This window comes from Mastomys coucha, unplaced genomic scaffold, assembly GCF_008632895.1.
Source record: "Mastomys coucha isolate ucsf_1 unplaced genomic scaffold, UCSF_Mcou_1 pScaffold5, whole genome shotgun sequence".
NCBI classification, from domain to species: Eukaryota; Metazoa; Chordata; class Mammalia; order Rodentia; family Muridae; genus Mastomys; species Mastomys coucha.
Genome location: NW_022196911.1, coordinates 26,491,280 through 26,503,313, shown reverse-complemented (window position 1 = coordinate 26,503,313; position 12,034 = coordinate 26,491,280). Strand labels below are relative to the sequence as shown.

The window sequence follows — 12,034 nt, the reverse complement described above, 5'->3', positions numbered from 1 at the left end:
GCTCAGGCTCACCCCAAGGTCCCGCAGGCCTCCTGACAGGAGGCCGAGATGGCGTCTAGCCGCAGTGGACAAAGGCCAGATGGGCCTCGCTTGATCTACGTGACCCGCTTCGCCTCGCACCGCCATGGCGTGTGGCAGTTGAGGGGCTTCCGAGGTTTTGGCCATCGAGGCGCCGGGCTGGGGGCCCGCTGTGCTCTAAAGCAGGAGGCGGTAGAGCCCGGCGCCCCCGGAGGAGAGCGGCCCAGCGGCTCCCAGGCCGGGGTCACCGACACCCCGGATTCCGCCCCTTTCCAGCGGAGGTCCAGAGCGCCCAGGGCCCGGGGCCAAGGCCAAGCAGCGCAAGCAGGTGGTGCGGCCGCGGGAGGGGTCGTCCTGTCAGTGGCCTGCTCAGCTGACCTCAGGCTCGGGGCCTGGGCAGCTCCCGGTGCCATCTTGTCTGTCAGCCAGGCCTCGAGTCAACCTTTGTGTCAGTCTGTCTATTGGTCTTTGTCACAACCTTTACATCTGTCAGCCTTCCTGTCAGCCTTCCCTGTCAGCATTCCAGTCAGTGAGCAGCCAGGCTCTTCTCTCCTGCCAGTCTGTGTTGGAGCCATAAGCTTAGGAGAATCCCTTTAACTCACGTAATGGGGTGGGTGGGTGACCTGTAAAAGGGCTGCAGGACATTTAAGAGAACCCAGAGACCTGAGAGAAGTTCTTGGATGTAGCTACTTAGTCTCTCATAGAAATGGGAGTTTGCGAGCTTGTTGGTTATTTTCACGGTCATGTATTGAAACTGCTAATTACAGGAGCTGGAGAGATGCCTCAGTGGGTAAAGAGCACTAGTTATTCTTCCAGATGATGTAGGTTTGGTCCTCAGCACCCACATATAACAGATTGTAATTCCAGTTCCAAGGCATCTGACGCCCTCTTCTGCCCTCCTTGGGCATCGGGCATCTACAAGGTGCACAAACAACACACACACACACACACACACACACATAGAATGAAATAGAAAATAAATTGCTAATTACCTGACATATATACATATATATATATATATATATATATAACATATAAAATATATAAAAGATGTTGAAGCATCCTATTAAAACACAGAAGATCTGAAGATGTAGTGGTGGCCCAACACTAAGGAGGCAGAGTCAGGCAGATCCATGCGTTTGAGGCCAGCCCGGTCTACAGAGCAAGTTCTAGGATAGCCAGGACAACACAGAGAAATACCATCTTAAAAAAAAAGCTATTCACTATTTTGCATAAATCTAGGTAACTTTATTCCCTGGTATTTAATCTTACCTATTGTAAATGGGGTTCCTTACTACATAGTGCACTAGAAAAATATGTGATGCCTATCTATCACTTAAAATATTTAGCAAGGGTTAGTTTATGTGTGCTTTGAAGAGGTTTGCAAAATTACATACTTCATACTTTACAGCCAGGGTTAGAATATTGCAGCCATCTCAAAATGCTCATCTTTTGTAGGCCCAGCCTTCTACCTATACTTTTCAAAGCAACTTTACTGAGATTTCATAAACAGTGTATCCAGTTCACCCAGTTATGGTACACACGTTAATGGTTCTTACATATCCACCGAGTTGTGGAACCATCCTTACCATCCACTTTAGCATAACTGTAATATCATAGAGAAACTCTGTACCCCTTCACAGGCATCACGGCCCCTCCCCATTGCCTCTACGACCCACTAATCTTAGCCCTATGCAAGTATTAGTCTGCATTGTTCCATAGATCTATTTTGGACATATCTAGATGGGATCTATATGTGGGCTATTCTTTTTTTCATGTTCATTTTAGATCCTATTAATTCACTGATCAATTCACTAACTGATGTAGTTAGCTCCATCACTGATTCTCATCATTTTCAAATGTTTCCCAGGTATGTGTTACTTGTGGGTTTTTTGTTTTTAAGACAGAATCTCACTACAAGTATCTTCAGCTGGCATCTCACTGTGCATACAAGGCTGGCCTTGAACTCAGAGATCTACCTGCCTCTGCCTCCCAAGTGCTGAGATTAAAGATATGTACCACCATCCCCAGCTGGCATAGCCCATTTGCAAACAAGAATAATCTTATTTCCCTTTTATTCATTCTTATGTCTACCATAACCTTTTTGACTAATTATACTGGCTAATAGCTCTGGCACAGGGTGGATGGTGTAGAGATAACAGACATCTTGCCTTGTTTTTCTTCTTAGGAGAAATGCCTCTGGTGTTTCACCACTAAATAGAGTGCTGGTATTACTTTCTCCCTTTGTACTGGTGACATTAGTATTTTGTTTATTTTTAAAACAAGATTTTGATTTATTACTTAAGCTTGTTTTCTAGTTTCTTCCCCATTAATACCAACTTCTTAGCCATATTCTCTTTCCTGGGCTTTCTTTTGGTGTACTTTTTTCTTTGTATGCTAAAATTTGGGCATTTATTTCTTAATAATTTTAAAATGCATTCCATTTTTCTTATAGATATTTATTGTATATTGAACATACTACTTCCCACCCCTCACCTTCTATTCTCCTTTTTGCTCAACCCTTTATTTATCCCCTTAGACAATTTTACTTCTTTTTATTTAATCTACACACACATGGTTTTATGTGACTGTATAGAATCTAGGAAATACAAATGAGAGAACATGTAATATTTGCCTTTCTGAGGCTTGCTTAATATGATGGGTGTCCAGCTGAACCCATTTCCCTGAAAACAACATAATTTCATTCTTCTTTATGGATTAAAAAAATTTCTCTGTGGACATCAAGGATCTTTCCATAACTTAGTTGTGTGAATACTGTTGCATAAACATTGATGTGCAAGTGTCTCCATGATATGTTAACTTGGGGTCTTTTGGGCTCTCAGGAGAGGTACAGCTGGGCTATATGATAGATCTACTTTTAATTTTTTGAGGAACCTCCATACTGGTTTCCATAGGATCTGGAGTAGGTTACATTCCCACCAACCATGTGTAAAGATCAGGATTCCCTTTGTCCACATCTGTGCCAGAATTTGTTATGTCTGTCTGTCTGTCTGTCTGTCTGTCTGTCTATCTGTCTGTCTATCTATCTATCTATCTATCTATCTATCTATCTATCTATCTATCTATCATTTATCATCATTTACTTATCTATCAATCATTTATATCTATCCTCATTTATCATCTATTAATCATGCATATCTGTCTGTCTGCCTATTGCATGTGTGTGTCAGGCATATGTGTGTGAGTTAGGGAACAGCTTGTGGGAGTCGGTACTCTCAGCCCTTCTGCCTATGGGTCTCAGGGATCAAACTTAGTTTGTTAGGCTTGGCGCAAGGGGTCTTTTACTTTCTGGACTATCTTGCCAACCCCTGTTGCTTTCTTAATGACTGACATTCAGACTAGGGTAATATGTAATGTCAATGTGATTTTAATTGGAATTTCTTTGGTGACTGGTGAGTTAAGCAGTTTTTCATGGTTATTGATGATTTCTATTTCCTCTTTCCTGAATTCTCTATTCCTTTCATCAGTTCTTTTTTGGGGAGGGGGTTGCTGGTCAGTTTCTTTAGTTCTTTGTATACTCTACTTCTGAATCTCTCAGCTGTGTAGCTCTGATTTCTTCTAGTCTGTGGGCTCTTCCTTCACCCAGCTGTTCCCTTTCTTACACAGAAGGGTTTCTTTTTATTTCATGAGATCCCATTGGTCAATGGTTGGCCTTATTTCCTTGGCAATGGAGTCCTATTCAGAAGTTGCCAATACCTAGATCTTAAAGTATTTTCTCTACTTTTTCCAGTTTCAGATCTTACATTAAGGTCCTCGTATCCCCACCACCAATTTGGAGCTGATTTTTGTTAGGGGTAAGAAATGAGGAGTAGTTTCTTTCTTGTACATGTGGTTATCCAGTTTCCCAGAACCATTTGGAGATTTTTTTTTTCTTCAGTGCTGTTTTTCTATCTTTGTCAAAACTCAGTGGCTAGCTGTGTTGATTTCTATCTGGACTTCCCATTCTGATCCATGGTTTTACATGGCTTCAATCCATGTTGCTTCTGTTACTGTGACTATCATGAAACTTTGACCTAACATTGGGCATATTGATCCTATCAGCAGTATTCTTTTGTTCAGGATTGCCTTGACTCTTCTGAATACTTTGTGCTTTCAAATGAGTTTTAATATTATTTTCTACTTCTGTGAGGAATACATTGGAATTTTTAACAGGGTTGTGTTGAATATGTAGATTGGAAATCAGACATTTCATTTACTTTTTAAAACAGGAAGTACTTAGTATGATGAATTTTTAAAACACATTTAGAACCTCCCACACATCTCAATATGCAATACTCCACTGTCGATTTTAACATGTTCTATAATTTCATTGTGTTTATTCATATTACACTGATTTAAAGATTCTAAATCCTGGGACCTTCATATTCTTTAGTTTTGTTATACTTTCTAGTTTTATTGCATTACAGTCAGAAAATGATATTCCTAATGTCTCTGTCTTGCATGTTACTGGGGCTTCCTTTGTTACTCATGTCATGACCCTTCCCCCTATTCCCCTGTTCCAGAAACTATGCCAGAAAGACTTTCCTGCAAAAGTCTGGATCCTCTTTTATCTGAGTCTGCCTGATTCCAACCGCTTGCTTGGTACACTGTGTGGGATTTGGTCCTTTCAATTATATACTTAAAACGTTCCTGCACTTCATGTTCTGATCAGCCTTCTTATTTATTTATTTAGCATTTTCAGATACAGGATGGATTTAATTTAGTTTTGTAGCTGATAAGAGGTTGGAAACCAGCTTCAAGGCAGCAGCTGTAGTCCAATAGAAATGGAAAGACCAGAATTAAAGCAGTGGAGGCGAATGGGCAGAACTGATAACTGACTGGAAGAGAGAAGGGAAAGTTGAGGCTACGATGGCCATATCTGTACCGGCCACTGTGTGAATAGCAAAGCTATTTATTAACTCCCATGGCCTCCTTGCTGAGCTTGTAAAACCAGGGATGCAATCAGGAAGAGTGCCCTGACACAGACATGCACCTGAACTAAGCCAAAGAGTACTCAGCCCTGCTTATATTTGATATTAAATAGATATTTATTAAATGTCTATGGTGAATTAAAACAACTTACTCATCCATTTAACAACATCTACTATCTACCATGGTGTAAACATTAGGTCAAATGCTAATGACAAGATGGATCAGGTGACTATTCTGTATTCAAAGGACTTCCATGTGAGTAATGGGTATGCAAGTCAGTAGTTGTGCTATGGAGAGACCTGAGAAGGGCATTGATAACAAGTTCAGGGACAGAAAGAGGCAGGATGGGAAAATCAAAAGAACAAAGATAGAGAATGTCTGCTGGGACAGGAGAGATTATCAAGACCTCTGGCCAGGAAGTTAGAAAGACAATCATGGCTCTGTTAATAACCAGAAATATGCTGTTGTCTATTTTAGTTATCCAGTCTGATTCTTAACTTTATCACCTTTCAAGGAGGGGTGATGGTTTCTGCCTCAGGGGTGGGGGGTGGGGGTGCTGTAAGGAATAAATGCAGCAGCAACTGCAGAGCACCTAGTGTGGTATTTGGCGTGGACTAAGCACTCAGTAAATGTTGGCACTTTGAGCCCAGATGGCTTAAAGGAACAAGAATGACTAGCAAGATGTACTAAACATTTACTGAATGAATGAATAACAAGTGTTTGGTTAAATCATAGTGTTGTTTTCACTTCTATAACCCCTAAAGGTATTTAATTAGATAACAGAATTGGGAAACCTATTTGAGACTTCTCTTTATGGTAGAGAAACCTATTTGAGGTTTCCCACATGAGGCTGAAATAGGGACAGATTATAGATGGGAAAATGTATGAGCAAACTGTTGAGGGCAGATGATGATTGCAGTGACCAGGAAGAGGTACAGCTTGATAGGGTCAAGCATAGGTGACAGGAACCAGGAGGTCTGAAGCATAAATTGAGACTAAGTCCCTGGAGTGCCAGAGGTTGGTACCCAGTCACAGTACAGGCAGACATATTTCTGTGTACAAGCATTATACTTCTTGCTATATTTTTAGATAGACTTCATGGCTCCCATCTTACCTTAGGGAGCGTAAGTGCAGAGCAGGTAAGGCTGCAAGGAGGAACCAGTGGGATGATGAACGTACTTAAGGCTGTGTGCACTCAGGAGCAGAGCTGCTCAAGCTCTTCCTTCTCATGTGTGTGCTGCTCTGCTTAATAGATTAATCAAATAGGTTGGTTTCTCCTCTTAGCTACATTTCATTAGAACACTATTTGTGTGCAGTTTTCTAAAAGAGAAATTAATCACAAGCTAATAATGGCAAGAAAACAAATTGCTCAGTTGTAGTAAATAGGTTTCTTGCTAGAAAGTATCTGTGTCGTGAAGGAAAAGCAACACATCTTGAAGATCTCTAAATGACATGTGGGCAAACTCAGATTTCCTCGGTGGTTGGAAGAATGGAAGAATTGGCCAGGGAATGAGTTTTTCACAATGTGATTGAATGAAGTTCCTTCATCCCGTGTCTATGCCTCACCCAGAATCATGGCATGTGCCAGGCAAATTAGCAAATGCCATTTGAGAACACATTTGAGTTACCTCAACAAATGTATTATTTACCTAGTATCTACAAAATAGAAACTGGATTGCTAGAGAGGAAAACACACTTCTCAAGAAAGCTGTGAATTTCTGTGACAACCCAGCATGGTTTGTAAGATCTGAGAAGGTTCTCTGGAAAGCTAACTGTTGAGTGTGCAAAGGAAACCAAGGTATAGTGTAGTATGTCAGGAATGAAGTGAGGAGAGTTAAAATGGACATGCTAAAGACAGGGGAAAGCAGGTAGAAAGGGCTCCAGGGGGACAAATGCTGATCATTGTTTTCAACATATTATTAGCTGAGCAGTAAGGTGGTATTACCTACTGATCAGAAGTACAACTCTAAAAACAAAACAAAACAAAACAAAAACCAACAGAAATATAACTCCAAATATTAGCATCCCCCCAAAGAGCTTACAAGACACAGCTATGGCCTCTGTTTTCAGGATAATGCTTTTAAAAATATGAACTAACATCAATATCTTTACTTTTAAAAAAAATAGGTTTAAACCAGAAAAATGCAGCTAAAGAGTTTGATTTCCCCATACCACTGAATGAAGCCTCCAAACTAATGAAGGAGAGGAAAAAGGTATGTTGTATAAAGAAAAACTAACCATGCTTAAATATTAGGTCTTTCTCTATATACACAGTGTGTGAAACTGTTCAAGGCAGTGAAAGCGAGTCTATCTTCTGAATAATTTAATTTTCTGAAATGAGAAAATAGAAATACCTTGGAAGAAATGGAACCGAGCTTGGAAATATTTAATAACTATGAAGAATAGTCCTAGTATTTGAAGGTATAAAATACACTTTACTCAAGTATAACCTGTCAGGAGATATTTCAAAGCATAACCTGTATTCCATGGAGTATAGATAACTGCTGTATAGAAAGAAAATCACAGACTTTATAGAAATAAAGAATCCATCTGCATTGGTGTCATATTGCTCTTTCCAAGGCAAAGAACATATATGACTTTTTACCCAGAAAGATGACAAAGATGAACTTTATTGCTGATCCCTTCTCTCCACTGGATGCCAAATGTCATGGTGACACAGGCATTTTGGCACATTCCAAGCAGTGGCTGGGCGAATCTGTGATTGCTGTTGTACTTTAAAGAATTTATTTGTTGAGCATGACACATAAATTCATGCTTGTTTGGTGTATAGACCATATATGGTCTAAAACAGCGCTCAGAGTAGCCTGCCCTGTACCAGATATATCTGAAGTAAGCAGCAGTCTCCCACTGCACTAAGGCCTGCTTCCTTCTGAGGAGAAAGAACCGTGGCCAGTGCTTACCTCTGACTGCCATGTGCCGCACACTGGGCTGAGTGATTTACATACACCATGTACACCATTCATCTCATTCTTCAATATGTGAAGGTGTTTCTACATAGCATTTAAATGCTTGTCAAATGTCAAAGTGCTAAACAGCAAAAAAATGATTTTGAGTCTAGATGTAGATATTTAATTTTATAGTTTTTTTTCTATTCTAGTATATCATAATCTCTAGTAAGTTTTCCTGGCTATCTACAAGGAGAGACAGTTAATTCTTACTTATAGATAAAATATAATATAACATATATACTGTGTATTAATATTAAGGTTAAAATAATATAATTAATATATTAATAGACAATATGAAATAATTTTTTTTTTTTTTGGTTTTTCGAGACAGGGTTTCTCTGTATAGCCCTAGCTGTCCTGGAACTCACTCTGTAGACCAGGCTGGCCTTGAACTCAGAAATCCGCCTGCCTCTGCCTTCCAAATGCTGGGATTAAAGGCGTGTGCCACCACCGCCCGGCATGAAATAATATATTTTAAACAAAACTCTGGTCAGCATAAGCAGAGGAATAGAAATTCATTATTTTTAGTGCCTTTGAAAATTGAATGCAACAGACCCACTTAGTAAGACATTGCAGACTGTCTTTTTCTTTTCTGGAAGTCAGCATTATTCAGGACAGCTAATATGAACACTGTAAGAAGAGAAGGTAAAAAAATGGAGAGAGACGTTTGAGACAAGTCAGTGGGCATGGGATCACTGACATGACAGTGCATCCTTCACGCTGGCTACCTTGCAACCCAGGGAGGCGTTCTTGGTCGCCTCCAAGGAAAGGCAGTGCACTTTCCTACCCAGCATTCCTTACTGTGTTTATCTTTTTAAGGCCTCCGTGTGGAGCAAAGTGCACCAAGTCATTTCCAGAATGATTGCAGAAAACGAAAAATACAGACACAGACTGAAGTGCCAAAATTTATCTAATGAAGTAAGTCAACACCTTTTATTAAAGAGTATACAGTATAAGCATTGTACTAACCTTGCATTAGATTGCATTAGATTTCCTAATGGCCAATATTAAAGTATAGAACAGTTAAAGCATACAGCCATGCTCAGGCAGGGCATGCAGGGTAGGTCCTGCATGTGGCTGTAAGGGTGCCGGGGCAAGCGCTGGCTGGACGTTTCTGAGCAGAGAACATGTATGTCCATTAACTGTGTATTTGAATGTCAGTCTTTAAACACAAATTACAAAGGACCCACAGTGGTGAAGAACGTATTGGATGTATTATAAAGCTACACATTCCATTCAACTTCTTGTCACTTCCTCTCCATGGGGGCTACATTCCAATGTACCTTATTTCACAAAGTCTGCATCCCCAGAAAACATCACAAACTGAATGTTACCCTAAAGTTGCACCACTGTTTACTAACTGATAGCGTGGAAAGTCAGAGCTTTCCAGACTGGGAAAAAGCTTGACAAGAAGCCTGAGGGTCTGAAGTCAGTCCCCAGGAACCACGTGGTGAAAGGTGACAACCAGCACAAGTGGGCCTCTGACCTCCATTTGCATGCTGCCCTCCTCATATGTGACAATACACACACACACAAAGTAAATCAAGTGATTTTGAACATTATAAAAAGGAAATTCATGGCTTTCAGAATATTCAGTGGCACAAAATTAACATTACTAATAATAAATTGAATGAAAATGGTTGTTTTCAACCCTTCACATATGAGTCCTACTATAGAATATGTCCTGTCACAGTGAGTGTGTCCTACAATAGAATATGTCCTTCCCATGTGTGTCCTGATATAGAACATGTCCTGTCACATGTGTGTCCTAATATAGAATATACCCTGTCATGGTGAGTGTGCTCTACTATAGAATACATCCTGTTGCAGTGACATCTCAGTACTTAATGACAACTTTTGAGTCATTACACTTACAGCAGTTAATTTTGAGGAAAAAGTTTTAATAAGACAGCAAGAATGTTTTGTAAGCAGTATAGCACTGGATAAAGGCTGTAATACTATGAGCAGCCACAGGAAGCTTTACACTAAGCATATGTTCTCTTTCCCTTTCTTTTAGTAGCAGGGGATTTCCTTCCATTTTCTGAGACTTGAGGAATAATAGAGGGAAGGCAGGGCTGAGAAAAGACAATTAGACTTTTGTAGACAAGAACAGTACGAGGAAAGTGTATTTAATTTTTTATTTTTAAATATTGAAAGTTTCAATGTGAGAAAGACTAAGTCAACTTTTTAAAGCAAATGTGCCATGACAATATGGCACTATTTCCATAATCAGTGCCCATAAAAATCAAAGCAAATCCCAAAGACAGTACATTACTAATTAGAGCATCATGTAGCGTTGATTTTAACAAGAGGCTTAACAGGTAAAAGAAGCAGCATATGACATAAATTCAAGTATGCAATTAGAATTTACAAATTATAAAAATTCTCCACTTCTATAGCTGGTTTCTTTTGAATGGCTAAATTTTAGGCTCATTTTTTTTTTCAGTTAAATGCCTATTCAACAAGCCAATTGGACAAACTCATCTACCCAAATTTACATCCTAGAATATGGAAGTAAACTAAAAACATTATTCAGATGAGTAAGTCCTATTCATTTTCCTCATCTGTATCATCAGGCTGGGAAGGACATGCCTTTCTTTTCACTTTTCCTCAGCCGCTGCTTCCTGCTTCTTCAGGAGTCAGGTTCTCTTTCAGATGTTTGAGGGAGAGCCTGAAGATCTCTCCAATGCCTTTTTGCCCTTGGGTATTGGGGGCACACAAGCTGGATTCCTTTCTACTTGCTTTATTTCAGCTTTTCTCAACCAACTTGAGGAAGAATTGGTAACAGATGGGGGAGCGATCACCTTCCTGGGACTCCTGGGAGTTACTTTGCTTCAGTCCACACAGGAAGAGACAACTCTCACCGACTCCCCAACTGCAGGTGTCTCAACTGGACAAGAACTGGAAAGTGTATTTTGGACAACATGATGCATGGCATCAGTGAGAGCTCCTCACAAAGCTGTTAGAAAATGCAAATATGCTAAATTCTTGTGGGTTTGTTTCATTCCAAGCTACAACTTCATCCCTTCATGAGAACTAACAACCCTGGTTTTGTGATTGTATGTTCTTTAAATAACTAGTAAATCCACCTGTTCCCTGTTGAAGGACACATGTCACCTAGGCAAATGGCCTAGGCCTTGCATATAAGAGCCACAGTTCCCTCCACACACACACACCCACAGCCTTATCCAACTTCTTTGGACTACTCTAAGTAAAGTTTCACATTGCTGTATCCCTCAATAAAGTTTCAAATGTTAGTTTATACAAGTTAAATCTACTGCCAAATGCAAAATGTTTATAAACCTAACTGCATACAATTTTGTGGAGAGTGTGAACAAAGATTTTAGCTATGTTTATGTTTGTGCAAGCTGCTGACTCTTTATGGAAGCGAAGCCCATTTATCAGATCCGTCAGTATGTATGCAATTCACTATGTGAGTGTCATGCTGGAGAAAATGTGTCCCACTCTTCTAGAACCATGCAGTTCTAAAGACTTCCATGGAAATGAATGTTCTAAATGCTTTATTTATTGTTTAATAATTTCTGGTGAAATATATTATGTCAGTTTTGTTGAACAGAAGAGAAATACAATGTGAATTTTCTTCTCAAATATTGAACAGCGGGTGTGATACCATGTCTTGCTCACCATTTCAGATTCCTGTCAGGATCCGATGCTGATAGGAATAATGATGTTAGCTTACTTACAGGATTCCTATCAGGTCCTTCATGAGAACCCGAGACTTCATGTTTCCAAGTCAGAGGCATATCTGTTGGAGCTGTGGACATAAGATTTCCATGTTTCCTCCTTCTCTTCATCTCGCCCTCTCGAGTCTTTCCACTGCTCTGTGCCAGGAGAACATTCACCCAGCAATTCTAGTCCTGATTTGTCTTTTTCTTTGCTTAAATCAACATTTTACTTTAGCCCGATAGTCCATTCTTGTGGCAGTGCCTTCTGAGAAATGTACCACGGTGACTCTGCCATCTTATGAGTGTCTTAGAGTGCACTCACACAAAGATAAGTGGCCCAAGCCATCACTGAGCATGACTCCCACTGCAGTAAGGGTGACCATAAACACAAGCCATGACAGCCTGCTGCCTGTGTAGTGGGGCATTCTG

At 40.1% G+C, this 12,034-nt stretch overlaps 1 protein-coding gene across 2 annotated transcripts; it reads left to right on the top strand.

Moving 5' to 3' along the window:
- The first annotated feature begins 6 nt into the window (after positions 1–6).
- CUNH5orf47 (chromosome unknown C5orf47 homolog) lies at positions 7–11,532 on the top strand. Of its 2 annotated transcripts, none has more exons than XM_031353923.1 (4): positions 7–346; positions 7,078–7,163; positions 8,739–8,837; positions 10,672–11,532. In XM_031353923.1, the coding sequence occupies exons 1-4, from the start codon at positions 49–51 to the stop codon at positions 10,702–10,704; spliced, it is 516 nt and encodes a 171-aa protein (XP_031209783.1). In that variant the 5' UTR covers positions 7–48; the 3' UTR covers positions 10,705–11,532. The 2 variants fall into 2 exon arrangements, with proteins under 2 accessions (XP_031209783.1, XP_031209781.1); XM_031353921.1 differs by having other exon boundaries at positions 7–349.
- Positions 11,533–12,034: the final 502 nt, after the last annotated feature.